At 36.1% G+C, this 17,981-nt stretch overlaps 1 protein-coding gene across 4 annotated transcripts in view; it reads right to left on the reverse strand.

Moving 5' to 3' along the window:
* The window catches only part of TBC1D5 (TBC1 domain family member 5), a 293,172-nt gene that overhangs the window by 126,512 nt on the left and 148,679 nt on the right, over positions 1-17,981 (reverse strand). For all 4 annotated transcript variants that reach the window (XM_072328750.1, XM_072328747.1, XM_072328749.1 and 1 more), the window contains exons 6-9: positions 8,326-8,434; positions 6,487-6,576; positions 6,335-6,406; positions 4,188-4,255 (exon numbers count right to left, since the gene is read on the reverse strand). In XM_072328750.1, the coding sequence (XP_072184851.1) occupies positions 4,188-4,255; positions 6,335-6,406; positions 6,487-6,576; positions 8,326-8,434 (339 nt within the window). The remainder of the gene's footprint in view (positions 1-4,187; positions 4,256-6,334; positions 6,407-6,486; positions 6,577-8,325; positions 8,435-17,981) is intronic.

The raw sequence follows: 17,981 nt of genomic DNA on the forward strand, positions 1-17,981 counted from the left end.
TTGTCAACCTTTTTTCAAACCACCAATCCACTGAAAACATGAACAACTTGAAGAATTTAATCCAAATAAAACAATGTCCCCTGTGAGTCCATTCCAAGGGGCCGAGAGGATCAAGATCCTTTGCTCCTCAAATTTCATGTCATGAACACAAGTTGAGTTGAAACAGAATGAAAGGAGACAGAACAAGAGGCAGTGACTGAAGCAAAGATCCTGTATGCTGACAATGATCCTGAAGCAAAGATCATGAATGTGTACTGTTAAACCCAACAGATCAGATGGCTCTGGTCCCAGGCAGCACAGCATCCCAAAACTAACTTAAATCCAAGGTGGTGCTCGACTGGCTGTCAGCCCCACACCACCAAAACTAAAACTTCTGAACATGTGATCAGAAAAGACTAACACTCAAACACCACCTCCCTCCCAAAATAATCGATTAACTTGATTTAGGTACTGGAAAACTGAGCATCGAAGAACAAATCTCCATTATCACAGCTTATACAAAATTCTGGTATTTTTTTCTTCTGTATTGGGCTGTTAGCTGTAACTGGATCATCAGTCTGTCCTGCAGTTTCAAGAACTGCTTTTCATTCCTCTTAAGATCAATGTTATGAAGGAGAAGAGTACAAAAGCTACAATATGTTAAAGAAACTCATAAAATTTCCAGTTCTAAGCTGGAATAAAATTGAATAGAGTGTGCTAGAAGGAGTGTACACATCAAGTTCCAATATTTCATGCATATCTGAAAAATTAAAAGCGTATTAAAGGCAAGATTATTAAAATATCTCACAGTTGACATGAAAACTGGTATTCTAATTTTCTTCAGCTCCAAGAAAGCTCCAATATAACTTACTAGCATCTTTTGTTATGTAATATTATTAGGCATTTTATTGTCCTTAGCAGATTTCTCAAATACAATTAGAAAAACACTGGATATATTGGCAGGGTAAATATGAAGCAGTTTTAGTGTAAGGGGAAAAAGCTTCTGGGAAAATCTTGTTATTGAGGAAAATGCAAGTTTTTGGAATCTGTAACAATTTTGAAGCTACTTTCACCATGCTTCCTGCTCATTGACTGCTGGAAATAGGAAAGAAACTGAGTATGCAGGATGTACTTTAACGGGTTAAGTGCACAAACAAAAGTGTTTCCATGCTTACTGAAAAGATAACTAGATGGCAAACACCATATAAACAACATTTATAAAGCAAACACCCCAAACCACATCCACATGTGGAATAATAACAAATAAAAAAATGAATCTGGAAAGGTATAGTGGCAAAGGAAAAGGTAATGTTGGAGAAGGGAAAACAGAAGACAGTAATAGTAGGATTCAGGAAAGACTTCCAGTGTAAGGGTTATAATATTGTCAATGTTAAAATGAAGTCGTATGGACTAAAGGTATGTGTTCTTCAAGCAACATTTGCCTTGCCTGATTCCGAAGTCTAAGCTACAGTGCTACACTTTAGACCAGTTTTATTGAGTCTTGTAAAGCCTATCACAGAGAAAAAACATAAGAAATTACAACAAATTACATGCAATAAAACTATGAGTTTTCACATATACTGTGGTCATCTCACAGAGGTACTAACAAGGAAGCACAGAAACAATAAGAAAGGTGCTTTGAAATCCTTGGATGAAAGATCTGATGCAAGAGCCAAGGCACAGAAGACATTATGGTTTGAACACAGAAAGTGGAAGTACTGAGAAAGGAATTGGGATGAACAGTGTAACATTTCCCTGGCACCTGGTGGGAGTAATGGTAGACCAACATTTGGATACTTGTATGCACTTGTACTAATCACATTACTGTAGAGGAAGGACACAGCTGAGACCAAAAAGGTGCATTACAGCAGATGGCAATCGACATAATTTAGGGGTTTGAAGAGATTATTTCTGAAGGACTGTTATTCAGTCCTGCCCTATGAGTTTTAAGAAGAGAAGACTAACAAAGAAAACTCAAAAATACACAGAGATATCTGTGAGGATCTAGTAATACCAGAGATTGTGACAGAGAGGATAATAAAAAACTCATGAATAAGCTGGCTGAAGTATTAATTATGGTAAATGTAAATAGAAGAGATCATGAGGGAACTCTTAGTTCAGGACGGATTTTTATGGAGAATGTCATTTTATGATTAAAGCACTGTTTTAGAAGCACGGTATCCTCAAGCCAGGCAAGGCAAGAATAGCACTTTCTATGAATACTGGAATATTACATTTAATTATAGCTGTGAGAAAGACAGCACAAGGGAATGGGAATTTTACTAAAACGTTTCACCCTAACAGCTAATTAAAAAAAAAAAAAAAAAAAAAAAAAAGGTGTTCAAGTCCTTACTTTCTGAAAGTTAAGATCAATGTGAGTTAGTTTTTTTTCTTTAAAAACATTAGTTTTGTCCATTTCAGTGCCCCTTCCATGGGTGTCAGCCAAACTTTGATAAAGAAGAAACTTAGGCTGGCAACCAAATAAAAGGATGCGCAATTACTTTCTAAAGCAAATTTGGTCACGGACAGAAAAGAGGCTCTCAACCAAGGGCTCTGTGATGTGATATTGTGTGAATAGTTATCATCACACTATTGAGCATTATTAAGTTAATGCTGTTAGGTGATAGAGTATGAAACTCGGTGACAAAGAATAAAAATCTATACTTAAGTAAGAAATAAATCTTAGAAGGTGTTGATATAGATAACTGAATGTAATAAGCGTTTTAAACTACAATAAACAGCACTGTAATTTATTGCCAGATCTTCATATTACAACTCCAGGAGTTTGTTCTGAGAATGGAAATGTAAAGCACAACACTGAAGACAAGGAACAGAGCCAAGGAATATAGAATTATCACTTCTTACAACAATAATAGTCTATACCTACGTATATATAAACACAAAATGTTTTATGATTAGCATATAAATATAAAATATATAGATTATATAGTGTACACATAAATGTATATACTTTGCAAAATAACTTCATGCTACTAATAAATTTTGCTTCTTGTTTGACTTATGTTGATACTGATGACACATTCTGCTAATGTTTCAAGTACAGTATTTAATATTAAAAAATAAATCGTCATTTTCTTAGTGTCTATTATGGGCATTACTGAACATTACTCACTCTACTATTTGTCACAGAGAGAGCCTGGACTTCATATATGCATTTTTAAAAATGATCTTACATTAAGCATAACCTCCAATTACATTTTAGATATGTATATATTTTAATCTTAGAACATCCTGAACTGTTCCCTTTAACAAACAAAAAATGCCATCTGTGAGAACATACATGAAAACATACTCAGATTTTAATTATAAATCTCATGACAAAAATGCATTCAAGAGAGGGTCTAGGGACAGACATGTAAAATATTTGAAAACCAGAGAGCAGTGATTTTTTCTGCCTGGATCTGTTTCTTAAATGAAAACATGTAAACTTGGGAGTTGCACAGTCTTAAGATTATCAACACCTTTTTTGAGTTGCAATAAAAGGTATTTGCAATACAGTAAAATTTTCTACGGGAGCAAAACAGTAATTGAACCTAGTTAGATTTAGACATCAGTCAATGCTACAACTCTAAAAAAGAAAAGCTTTCAGGGACGGAGTGCTCTGTTTGAAGACAGGTTACCAAACAGGAATGACCTAAGGGCCAGGAAGACAGAAAGACAGACACAGGACAAAAGGCGGTTGTGACAAATAACAATAGAAAAGTGATAAATAAAAAAAAGAAATGCTTAACTTCTCTATATGAATGACATTTTCCTTACTAATTTCACACTGCTTTTTTATTATTGATTGAACTGTTAAGAATTACAGAAACTCATCTGTTCAATCTTTTATTATGATAATAATTTAGTTAAAAGACCTTCCCATTTCTCTTACCTTCTCTCTGCTTCACATGGAAAACTCTATTTTAAATTTCATATAGTAATACATTTCCTAATATCTTAATTTAGAAGAGCTTTTCTTCAATGATACCAATAAATCTCCAGGGTTTAATGTTTAACTCAATTTTCTCCTTCTTCACTCCAAGAAAGCTGTATTTTTATACATTTAATGTATGTTTCTACACATTCATGTTCAACAATCCTGACATTTACACTATCTTAAGTCGAGAAAACACTATAAAATACATACCACATAAAAATGCAGAATCTACATTTATATTTAGAAATTTCTTTAAAGATCTACATACGTTCTTGTTACATCTTGTTCAATCATTGCTCGAAGCTCTTTATCCTGGAAAAATTTATTCCAAAGACTCTGAAATAAGGAAAAATAATTAAATGAAACAAAGGCTTGCACAAATACATAAGGCTTTGCTTTGTACAACAAAGTACTGTACAAATATTAACTAATTAACCCTCAGCAATCCTGGAAATGCACGTTAATTTTTGGGGAGTGAAAAAGAATGTTAGTGACTTGTCTACAGCATCCCAGAAAGTCAGTTTGTATCAGAGATAAATACATGTAAGTTCATGGATCCTAATTCTTTGTTTCCTGCATTAATTTGGTGGAAGGCTGCAGGTTTGTGAGTTACTTGTAAGAATATTTAGTAAAATGGAATAAATTCAAACTCACAAGAATCAACAGCTGAACTGAAGAAGTTCTAGTTTACTGTACTACACCTCTCCTATGAGTGTGCGGACTCTAATTAGAAGCTGCAATAGTTTCCATGCTAAGAAATTGCTTGCAACCTACCTACTTTGTTTTAGTGAAGGAAAAATCAAATAAGGAATGTATGATGATTAAATACCTATTATGAAAATGCTACCATTCTAATTGTACAAATAGAGCAGAACAAAACTGGCCATTCTAGTAAGACTCTTATATGTAAAATCAGATTTTTTGAAGCTCACTGTCAACATAAAAAATAATAAGTATCAGTCTGAAGCACATTTAGTTTCTTCTGTATCTGTATTTATGATCATTTCCATTATCTCTTTTTTTTTTCCATGGCTTGCTTAGCAATATTTTGCAAAAGCTAACCTGTGAGGTGTTAGCAAATGTTTGTATGCCTAAGAAAATGTACTGTAAATAAAGCCCATTCTATTGTAAAGGATTCATAGCTTGGCCTTACTGATCAATGTATAGAAGGAACAAAATCTATAGCAGTCTTTTCATTTAGGTTAGCTTTCAGATAGCAGCAGCAGAAGTATCATTGAATGCAATACTGTACAAACAGAGTAGTTACAATACTTCCAGAATCTCTTCCTTCACTGTAAACAATTGATTGGCTTAAATTCCACATAGAGAAAAGGGAAAGTATATCAGTGTTAGCTCGCAGAAGAAAGGTAAAATTGAGAAGAAATTAAAATGTTAATTAGCATCTTTGTTTGTGTCAAAAAATATGAAGGAAACCCAAAAAATTTAAGACTATTATGTATCTTTGACAATGTCTTATGTAAACTGAATATCTTTTGAATTGCACCTAGAACACATTTTGAGACTCTCTTATCCTCCCCTTTGCAAATGGTTCATCAAGTCAAAATACAAAGGAAACAGAATCTTGATTAATAAAATGGAAGGAAAACCCAGGACACAAAAGGGAAAATGTTATGTCACTGCAGAGACTGAAAGGCACTTAGCTCTTCATCCCTCTGTCTGATATGTCTTGTGGCTTCGGTTTAGAGATCGTGTCCCTGACATGTCAATCTTTATTGTCTGTCTTCATAAGACATCACAGACAAAAAGACGGCTGGGTTGCTGAGTGTTATCACAAACTACAAAAAGACCACTTAAAATCTTTTGCATGTGACACAACTTTCTGAACCTCTGCATTCAAGAATGTTTTGATGGAATGTACAGTCATACTGGCTGCAGAATCGCAAATGTGCCTATGATCAATGCTTCCATGCTTCAGCAAGCAAACCTATTCAAACACTTCTCCTTTTGCATTAAATATGAAGCAGAGAACTACACTAAATACAAACAAATATGGGCTTCTGCTTGTGAACAAAGTTGTACCCCTCCATCAGAGAGATCTGTGAAAGTCTTTCTAGGTGTAAATATCTTAAATAAATCCAAACAAATTATTTTAATCGAATTAAGTTTTTTTTTTTGTTTGTTTTTGTTTTTTTTCTTTGAAAATTTGGCAAAGAAAACATTCAAAATGGTAAGAAGTAAAAAAAATTGTTATTAGAAGACATGTTTGAGGATATGTGGTATAACATACTGAACACCTTTTCACATACAATAAAATGGAGTACAAATGCAATGTATAAAAAACTTTGCCTCAAGTGTCACGACTTTGAAAATACTTTCTGCTTTCTTATTAGAGATGTCAGGATGATGATGATAACTGTAGCAAAGACATATTAATGAAACAAAGGGTTACCTTACCCCCTCATCCTGAGAGAGCGGATTGTTGATTATCAGATCCTGCTGTCCTGCTTTCCGAGGGTTTGTAATGTGCTGGATAAGAAAAGAAAAAACTCAAATACAAGCAGTCATACCTACATGAAATCAAGATAATCTATTTTATACAAACTTACGATTTCTTTTATCTTATTATACGAAGTTCTTAATTCAGAAGTGTTTTTAATCCATTGACTTCTGTCTTGGGGTAGAACCTCCAGAAACAACTATTAACAAAACAAAATAAAACCAATTAATTTAATCAGTGTAATACAGTTTTTCATATAAATCCTCCCAGATAGCATAACCTGAAGAAGAGGAGGACAAATATTCTACAGTTAGGGAGAAGGAAGTAAAGGCCTATAGAATAATCCAGACTTTAGGACTTCCCAGTCAATAAACAAAGAAGCTAGAAGCAATTACAGTTCTATAGCAGAAAGCATTAGACATTATTGATACCAAAAACTCAAGTTTAGAAACTGTAGCATCTCCAGTACAGTTGACTATGACTTCCAAGGTATAAACAAAATGCAAAGAGGGGATAAAAATAAATATATAAATCTTAAAGCTATTTACATAACATTGAGGAGTTGATGTAATGTCTAAAACCAAGCATGAATGCTGAGCAGAAACTAACTACTCAGAGGTAGACTCTGCCTAAGAAATGAGGAAAGGGGAAATCTCAGTCTGTATAAAAGAAAGACATTCTACAATTCTGTGAGAAACTTAAAAGATTTAATTGTGAAAAAAATCCTTGAGAATACCTACATCTCAGTTCTTTCAGATTTCTGTTTAAATGGGTCAGAAAAAAACATCTTTTGGAAATGCTATTGAATTACATATAAAATAAAGATCAAGAGTGTTTTCTTTGTTTTCTTTTGCTTTCGTGTACATATTATAAAGGGTTATGAAACAAAAAATACTGACCAAAACAAAGCATTCTCAAACTGCTAAAAATATGTATTTCAGAAGTTAATGAAAGCATTGATAGTATCTTCAAAATAAACAGGTTAAAACAGAGTCCTAACCCATATCAGGACATGCAAATAAAACCAGTCTCATTTCTAGAATAAAACAAATCTCTGATTTAATCAGTGGATAGTGAGGGACTTAATGCTTCTGTTAGTTTAGGTTTCTGAGTTAAGGCCTTTTAATTTAGAGACACAAGAAGGAACAGACTAATTACAAAAATGCTTGTGGCAAATATTTATCTGCCCTCCTGAAGAAAATATTTTCATTAAATTTGTTCAGTGCCAAATACATGAAGCTTTTGAAATCTGTTTATTTAATAGACAAAGTGTATTTTGATTTTCTTTTCAAAAGTCAAGACTGAGGAATTCCAAGTGAGGTCATTTAAATTATCGATGTTAGTACAGAGCAAATCTACCAGGGAGGATATTCACTATTACCAAAGAAACATCTGATGCCACTGCAGCACAGCTTGTCTGTACTTTCTTTCTCTCTGCCTTTCCCTGCAACCACTGAAAAATGTAGTGAGGAACCTCAAAGGATCTTTCGTGTTTCTGCCTTCCCTCTCCAGTTAATACAAGAGGGGTTGATCCTCATTTTCTCATTTCTCTGGGAAGAATTTTCTAGGAGAAGCATACAACTGATTTTAAAGGAGTTCAAATTTCCATACCAAAAAACATAAATTCTGAGACAAACTTTTGGACTTCCACTGCATGGTTTCAATGTACAGACAGGAGAGATGGTTTTGTTATGCTCAATTTTAAACATAACACCCAACACGAAGATTGTCTTTCCAAGGAATCGTTTGCTATCACTCACAATTCAGCTTTAAGGCAACTCAGTATGAGTAGCAAATGTCCTATGAATTACAAAAACGAGGAGGAAAACATTGGGATGAAGTCTGCTGGAAAATTCATGATTCTTTGCATCAGTAATCTTCCAGCGCATCAGGTAATGTGTTGATATATTGCAACCACAAACTGTAAATAAATATTTTCTCTTCTTACCTTCCAGCAAACACTACGGAACCTGCTGCTTCTCAGCTGCCCATTAATCCCCTTCAGCCGTATAGTTGCCAAGTAATTGTTGTTTACAAATAGTTCTTCCCATTCTTTACTGTGCGCAAAAGCAAAAGGAATGAACATTTACGGGGGAAAAAAAAAAAGAAAAACCCATTGCTGATTTAAGGACTATATGACACTACACGATTTTGGATAAGGAGAGGAAAGTAACTCTTTTAAAATGTATATATTTAGTTGTGTACCATTTCTAAACGCATGGCTGTCTTTTTGGACACATTTCTTCTTTGGATTTAATGAATATGTAGATCGCTATAATTATGCCAGCTACTGAAATTCATAATGTCTATGGAGGCTATTCCATTTCCTCTAAAATGTTGGTACTGCAGTTCAGTGAATAAACAAGAAAAATGAATATTAATATAAGCACATTCATGTTTCAGCTCTAGACAAAGAAGTACCTATTCCAAAAATATGCAATAGAAAAGTATAGTGTTGACTGTATTAGCTCCTCACATGACATATTTGCTTAAATGAACCTTCTTTTCTTCTTAATGTCAAGCCGGGCAGTTAAGCATAATAGAAGATGACTTTCTTTAACATTTAGTGCTATTTACTACTGAAATCACTCCTACTTCTTTCTACATGATCAGTTTTAAAATTTTAACAGGTGCTAGCAAATTTAAAAAAACATCAAAAAATTAAAAAGCTTCACTGTATAAACTGTTAAAGGCAAGCTTGAGTACCTTGCAGTACCTATGGCTGACTAGATAAACAACCTAAATATGCCTCCCAGGCATGCAGGCACCAGGGGCCTAACACCTGTGCCTCATTAATATACAAGTAAATCTGTTCTACTGGGAAACAATTGGAAATTAATTGTCCCAAACCATCTACTGCGTTTGAATAAAAGAATTAAATCTATATTTCCTGCACCTTCTACTGAAACAAATCTCAAGAACAGTATAAGCTCAAGTGATGGTCCGGGTGGCCCTAGACTTTCTAACAGACGTTCTGCATCCACTCTAAAATTCTAATGGCAACTGCAAGGCAAAGAGCTGGGCTATGTGCAAGGAAATGTGTTCCTGATTTATTTTCATTGCATGTCCTTAAGGTGAACATCTTCTTCTCTGACTGTCACAAGGGAGACTATTACTTCTCCCTGGGAGACCAAATGAAACCAGAAAGAGGGAAACTACTATTATGACTCCAGGGTAAGATCTCACCAGACTTCCTTCAGCAGTTAAAGTCACAGAATAGGTTCTACTAAATAGTAACAAATTCTTGCTTTAAAAAACTGCACTAAATATAAGCAAGCTAAATTTAATTTTTATCCTTTTAAGATGAGTTGTGAGGAGGACTTTTTTTAAACCTTGTTTTAGATAGAACTTGCACAGTTTCTGAAAAAGAATTATAAGATACAGTTGCTGGGAGTATCATACAGTTGTTGGGAATGGATCATACCATTAAGGTTCCGCTCCTCTGAGGCAGAAGGAAACTCATAATCCATGCCATGACTAGATTTGTGCTTACAAAGGCACCATCACATTTTGGCCAGGACCATCATGGATTGGACCACATGACCTTGGAGGTCTTTTTGACCTTGGTGATTCCATGATTTGATGATTTTCTAAGAAATGGTTATTTCTAGGCCTTGATTAATAATTATTAATTCACTGAAAAGCAAATGTACTGGGGATAAGAATAGAGATGACTGAAGCAGGGTTAGTTTGCAGGGGTTAAGGGTGCTTTTAGCTTCTGTTACCAGTATTCCCAAGCGACTAAAATTGCAGCTAGTAACTACAGTAGCATGGGGCAACTTCCTCCCTTGCTGCCACATCCCCTGGTCTATAAGTCAGAAAGCACATCTACTCATTTCACAGCTTCTGTATCTCCTCTACATCCCCATCTTCTGCAGTGAGCTGCCTATGATTGTTTACCACAGTTCTGCCTCCTTTAAATACAGCGTATGGTATATAGCAGACACAGCTTGAGAAAAATCTGTCCCTTTCTTTGATAGTCATTTATACTTCAGTAACTACAGTATATTATGCCTATCTAAATAACCCTCCTGTTTCTATCATGTATAATATTCTTCATTTGCCATTGTAAATTTTGTAGCATCATTGGCCATTATAACTTCTGCCAAGCTGCCTCCCTAAGGTAGCACTGCTTTGAGAGTGATGCATTCCCCTATGCACAAAACAGGTCGAATTCTGAAGCTATTTGCATTGTTCTGAAAGTGGACCGCATTCTACAAAGTCATTCAAAATACTGGGATGTCAGCTGAGTCAGTAAAAGGTTTGAACCAGTGCAACTGCAAATAGAAAGAATGGAGAGAAACCTCAAAAGGTTATTTTTTTCACCAACTGCTGAGAGTGATTGCTACACAGTAAGTAATTTCAACACTTCTTAAATTGTATTAGTGCAGATGACATGCTTTTTAAAAGAAACTTCTAATGCAATTCCAAACATATTTTGAACAAAATTACATTTAAAACAGCCAAAAGAAATTTGGCAAGATTATATCTCCTCTCCATCCTGCCTTGGCTGCTGGGATAACTAAAAAGAAAAGTTACACATGACAGAAAAAAAAGACTTTTGTGTAAACAGAAGTTGGAATCTGCCTCAGTTTTAGGAAAGCTAAATGATATCTAAAATCCCATCTGAAGAGCACTCACTAATTCGTTTCTCAGATATTTTGAAATATAGGTAATAAATGAAACCTTGTAATTGTAGAGACTGTTTCAGTAATGGCAACACCACGCAATATCAACAAGCTTTCAATTCTAAAAGAATAATTTCAGAAATGATATGGCCCCGTTCTGTAAACTAATATCTCTGAGCCTTGTTAACCCAGGCTTGTAGAAATCTCATTGGTCTAAGGGAAATGAGCAATAAAGATAGCAAATCAAGTCTACCACATCCCATTTGCTTCACTGAAGTGAAAGACTTCTACAGCCAGTTGGAGCAACTTAAACTGTGAATAAGAACATGCAATTGCTTCTAATCAAACTAGAAAATTAAACACATAATAATGTGTTATGATAACACCTTTAAGTTGTACAATTAAAATATAGGTAAATAAGAACGTTAGTGTTTTCTGGTTTCTTTGTACACATTTTTATTTTATATTCTCGCTTGTTTAAACATGCAGGCTAATAGGTTGTGGTACATACTGTAAACTTTTAATAATGTAAGACCTACGGGGAAAAAAGTAATTAGATTAATGTTCCTTTAAAAAACTTAATTTCATGTGGTGTATCTATGCAGTGAAGGTCCAATGTAAAATATTTATTGAGGCAGTTGGATTATTTAGATGAAAAAGCAAGCAAAATGAAGAGAATGAAGGCTGCAGATTTGTTCTGCAAGGTTTTTTCTTAGTTCCCATCTCCTGAAACACACATTTCTACCATAAGCATGGTAGAGTTTGAGTCTATGAATTATTTTTATGTTGGGGTCTGCTCTAGCACATGTACTTTCTTCCTTATACAAAATGAGGCTATCTCCCAGCAAACCATATATATTTATTCTTTCTTTCTTTCCAAAAGGATAATGTCTTAGGATATATCTTAGAGCTATAATTGTTGTACAGACAATTAAAAACATTAGGTTTTGAGAGAAAAAAATCTGAAGATTTCAAAAACAGGAGTCACTGTCTGACTGCAAACTGTAAGGAAGGGAACAAGAAGCCCAGAAAATAATTCTGGTATAACAGTTCCTGGAGTTTCACTGAGGCAGTGCTGAGTTGTGGGAGTTTTGGGGTATGGGTAACGAAGACATTCTTCCACCAAGTGCGTATAGTGGAGTATCAACCTCAAGGTCTTTTGCTAAATTTTAATCTGCATCATAATACTAAATCACATACACCAATGACAGATAAGCAGAATAAAACCTCAGTCCTCCTAAGCTCATTACAAAATAAATACGCTTTCCAAAAGAGGAAGAAAGACAAAAGAGGAAAAGTGGTACAGCACAACTATTCTGGCAAACAATGTCAGCTAACTTCTATACGTACTGATTTATGAATTACCGCTACTGATGCATACAAATGCAGAGTCTTCCAAAGTTTAAAGCTAGTATAAAAATATTTTTGTACTATAATGTTCAAACAACATCAAACACTGGAGAAGACACTAAAACTCATAAAAATATAGAAATGTAAATGAGGAACAAGTACACTGAACTAAAATCTATGTCACTGAAAAGTGCAAAGATTATGTTCTGGGACTGCAAGGGCTGGGACCTTTTGGCTAACATTACTATCCATGATTACTGAGATTTCAGTCAAAACAACAGGTAATGAAGAAACCAGTACTTGACAGCTCATTATACAGTGTATATAGTTATTTTGTCTCATGCATAAATATCTTCTGAATGTACCTTTAAAAATGCTGAGACTCAAACTCAGCTCCTGAGAGGCACCCAATGAAGCAACAGGCTAACATTCCATCAGAAAGAAGGAAAGTCCTTTAATTATCATGTGATATGTTTTGCAATAAGATGTCTTTATCGACAGGAAAATCAATAGGTGAATGGAGTATTTACATTCAGAGGCAACCGCTCTGTTCAAACATGACGCATATATCCAAGAAGCCTGCACAGTTTATATTATTTATTAAGTCATAAAAAGAACATTTCAGAAAAAAGTGAAGCAAAAGCCAGGAGTGTAATGAAAACAGAGTTTATTCTATAAAAACCTGAAAAAAAGCAATTGAAATGTAGTATCAAGTAATAAGCAGAGAGTTTCTAAAACATAAACATTTCCGAAATACACAGATTTATATTTGATACCCTGAAAATCTACTTGAATGCTTTCATGCAAAAATGCTCTGCTTGGAAAGCATATGTATTTTTTGATGTTGCTCCTCATAGCTGCACTGCTAAAAGGCTCAAAATTTGACGGCCAGGTTTTCTAAGCTTTTAAGATATCTCCTTGTTTTGGCTAACACAGAGTTAAAAAGGATTGGATGAATAAAGGTAAAATAATTTCCTTAACATAAGCAGCACTGCATCGGGCACAGAACTCTGTACTCAATACTTCATTTTCATTCATCTCTGTAATGGATCATAAACGGAGACAACACTTCCCTTCTAACCCTCGTCTTCTTTAACTTTTGTAGAAGCAATGCTAAGGCACATGGAAGACAGGGATGTGATATGGGAAAACAAGCACGGTTTCACTAAGAGTAAATCCTGCTTGACCAACCCAATGGCCTTTTATGTTGATTTCACTGATTAATGGACAAAGGAAGACCCACTGATACCGTCTATCTGGACTTCAGTAAGGCTTTTGACATGGTACCCCACAAAAAACATCTTTCCGAATTGGAAATATATGGATTTGGTGGGTGGATTGTTCAATGGATGAAGAATTGGCTGCAGGACCGAGTCCAGAGAGTGGTTCAATGTCTGGATAGAGATCAGTGAGGAATGGTGGCCCCCAGAGGTCAGTGCTGGGACTGATACTTTTCTATTCTCATCAGTGACATTGAAAGTGGGGTTGAGTGCACTCTCAGCAAGTTTGCTGATGACACCAAGCTGTGGGGTGTGGTCGACACAACAGAGGGATGGGATATCATTTTCAGAGGGACCTAGACAGGCTTGAGCAGTGGACCCAGGTGAAACTCATGAGGTTCAACATATCCAAATGCAAGGTCTTGAAACTGGGTTGAGGCAACTCCCTCAACAACTACATGCTGGAGGATGAAAGGACTGAGCACAGCCCTGCTGAAAAAGCCCTGGGAGTACTAGTGGAAGGCAAGCTGGACATGAGCCAGCAGTGTGCCTTTACAGCCCAGAAAGCCAACCATATTGTGGGCTGCATCAAAAACAACATGGCCAGCAGGTCAAGGGAGGTGATCCTGCCCCTCCACTCTGAGCTTGTGAGACTTCACCTGGACTACCGTGCCCAGATGTGAAGTCCTCAGTACAGGAGAGACGCAGATCCGCTGGAGCGTGTCCAGAGTAGGGCCACAGAACTGACCCAAGGGATAGAACACATCTCCTATAAGGACAGACTGATAGAGTTGGGGCCGTTCAGCCTGGAGAAGAGAAGGCTCTGGGGAAACCTGAGAGAGACACTTCAATATTTAAAGGGAAGCTACAGAAAAGAAGGGTACAGACTCTTTAACAGGGTCTGTTGTGACAGAACAAGGGGAAACAGTTTCAGGCCTAAAGAGGGTAGATTTAGGTTAGATACAAGGAAAAAGTCTTTTACAGTGAGGGGGGTGAGGCAATGGAACAGGTTGCCCAGTGATGCGGTTGATGCCCCATCCTTGGAAACTTTCAAGGTGAGGCTGGATCAAGCCCTGAGCAACCTGATGTAGCTGTGGATGTTCTTTTTCACTGCAGGGGAGTTGGACTAGATGACCTTTAAAGGTCTTTTCCAGCTCTAAGGATTCTATGACTCTATGATTCTATCATCTGGCAAGAGCTCTTAGAGCCAGCTGAAAGTCTCAGTTTCACCAGTTTGCCTCTCCTCACTATTTTCTTCACATGTTTATAGAAACACAAAGAAAAATAAAAGACAACAAATTAGACACCGTGTTCAATGGCAGGAACTGAACTATGGTCATTTTATTATTCTATTTTTTAATACATATTGTTACTGATTTGCCATTTGTAGATTCCAGGCCTTGTAGTTTAATCCTCATGTCCCCAGGTCCTTTGAAGTTCTTTACATACAGAGATAGGACTTTTTTTTACTTCTGAGGTCTCCTGAATAGAGTTCTATCTCCTGGTTTTGGCCCAGCAGGCCTCACCACATCACTCAAAGTCTGTCAGCTAACATCCAGGCACCTGGCTGAAGCAAGGTCGCTATCCTTCCACTAGAACAAAGGGAGAGATGCAAACACGTGAAGGTGAAGCATCTGATCAGTTTTTAAACATTTAACTGATAATTCATCTACCTTTCTACGTAACTGTGCAGGATAAAGAGACTACTTGTGCTGCTTCAGTCTAACTCATATTTATAGTGTTAATTTGCTACTTCTCCCTTCTAGACATGCTGCTAACCACATCTCCACAAGTTTTTTTTTTTCAGTTCACATGCACGCAACCTTGTTATATGAACACACTCACAAGCAAGCTCAAAAAATCCATGATTTCTATCTCCCCAAATGTCTGGATCTTAGAAAATTCATATTGCATGTACGGATTGAACTCCTCAGTGACAACTAATCCTTCCTTGTCTTAATAACTTCTTATCAAACTCTTTTGGACAGCAGGATCCAGTACAAGAGGTTTGACAATGTAGGGCTAGAAGTTGTGTAAGGGCCCTTGAACAGAAAAAGTAAGGAAAATAATTTTGGAAGAATTCATAGAAAAATTGAAATCTTCCAAGCTCACAGTAGGTGCTTCAGTGGTCTTCTTGGATTTGGTAAAAAGAGGCTTCTGGAGGAAAACTGTTTTCAGTACAAAAAGTCACTTTCTCTTGCTGGAAATAAGAGATCGGCAACATGCAACTGCAGACTTCTTCAGAAACAGGGAAAATATGAGACTATTGGCACAGACCATTATGTCCAGAAAAAGATTATAAGCACATTCAGAATATAATCATTCTGAGTTTCAGAGGTTCAGACAAAATAGACTTGTAGTGAAAAGGCTTCTTTGCCTTTTGGCATCAACCAGGATGCTGTCCAAAATTTTTTCCAAGGTGAGAGAAAACAAACATGGTTGCCAGTTTTACTATTGCATTGTCAAAAGAGTGGAAAGATGTAAGAGCTGAGAATTGTTCTTACAGAACAGAAGTGTCTCACCTTTTATTCTTCAGTTTTTTTAACATATTGTAAATCCAAGAAGAAAAAAAGAGCTTGCCTTTCCCAGCTCTTGATTATGTGTGGTCACACAGTATATAAAGTCAGGAAAAATAGGTTACACAAGCATGAGGATATCTTAAAGATAAAATAATAAAGGAACACACCTTCATACTGACAAGACTAATAGCTGCGTCTAGATGGGAAAAGGTTATTTCCTATCAAATTAAAACAAGAATTTTCTTCAATGTAGAGGCATGTGTTTTCTACCCCTCTGCATATAAGGGCAGAGGCTATGTAGTGATTTCTCACTCAGTTGCCAAGAAAAGCCATAGGTCAAACAGGAGTCAAACTAGTTTCGTTACCCTCTTTTGGAAAGGAGTGGGAACAGGGAGAAACAGCTTGCACCCCTTGCCGTCTTTCTTTTGTATGCTCAATATCAGTCCTGGAGTTGTTGGCTGGTGCACAAGAAACATGCCTCAGCCAGCAGGACCACATTGCCTTTTTGCAGTAAGAGAGAAAACATCTGGCAAACAGTATCTGTAAGAAGTCAGGGTAAGAAGATGGAACAACAAAGTATTTCTTATACTAAATCTGCTGCCTAGGTTAAATATCACCAGAAGAATATACATTGACTATGCATCCCACAACTTGGTGCATTCTTTACATGTGTAACCATGGAATATAAGCCACACAGGAAAGAACTTAATCTTAATACATGAGTTAAAAAATAAATCTATATACAAGAGCTGAGATGTAGTAAGAAATTATCCAGCATAGTAGTCAGGGGTCTCTGAATCATACAGTAAGTTAACAACATAAGTATGAAAAGTGAGCTTTTCTTAGGCTATATATTTATTAGAAGCAGTATTAATGTACAAATCCACCTTGGAAGAAAATAAGTGTCCTTGGGATGTTAGATTCTATCAGCCAAATTGAATGTCTGCATCAATGGCTCTCCCTAAAAGTCATAATTAGGTCATTAAAATATATTTAGAAAAATAGCCTGTAAAATAAAGTTAAAAAATACTCACCTTCATTTTATTTCATAGGTCACTGTTATACCATCTAATAAGATAATTAAAAACATGCAAGCAGCTGGTACTGAGGCTAAACAGATTAATGTAATAGTCTGTAGTCATATGTGCTGGCAAGGGGTTCACCTCTTTGGCGAGGAGAAGGTCAGCTGCCCTTGGGAAGGCAAGAGAAAGACAGTATTTCTACTTTCCAGTGGCACTGCATTGCAGATACTGAAACTAAAGATCCACACCTATTTTTCTTTTCCTTTTGGCAAAGTCCAGCCAATCGACACATCCAGACAAGGCTTCATCCATAGCAGTGAAATAATACAGCACACTGAAAGTCAAGATTTTTTCCCAAATTTCTTATGTTTCAAAACCAAGAGTTATGAAATGTCTATGTAATTTCCTTTCCTTTCCTCTTTCCTTTCCCTTCCTTTCCTTTCTCCTTTCCCTTTCCTTTCCCTTTCCCTTTCCCTTTCCCTTTCCCTTTCCTTCCTTCCTTCCTTTCCTTCCTTTCCCTTTCCCTTTCCCTTCCTTCCTTCTCCCTTTCCTTTCCTTTTCCTTTCCCTTTCCTTTCCTTTCCTTTCTTCCTTTCCTTTCCTTTCCTTTCCTTTCCTTTCCTTTCCTTTCCTTTCCTTTCCTTTCCTTTCCTTTCCTTTCCTTTCCTTTCCTTTCCTTTCCTTTCCTTTCCTTTCCTTTCCTTTCCTTTCCTTTCCTTCCTTTCCTTTCCTTCTTTCCTTTCCTTTCCTTTCCTTTCCTTTCCTTCTCCTTTCCTTTCCTTCCTTTCCTTCCTTTCTTTCCTTTCCCTTCCTTTCTTTCCTTTCCTTTCCTTTCCTTTCCTTTCCTTCCCTTTCCTTTCCTTCAC

The sequence above is a fragment of the Excalfactoria chinensis genome, chromosome 2 (assembly GCF_039878825.1).
Source record: "Excalfactoria chinensis isolate bCotChi1 chromosome 2, bCotChi1.hap2, whole genome shotgun sequence".
Lineage (NCBI taxonomy): Eukaryota > Metazoa > Chordata > Aves > Galliformes > Phasianidae > Excalfactoria > Excalfactoria chinensis.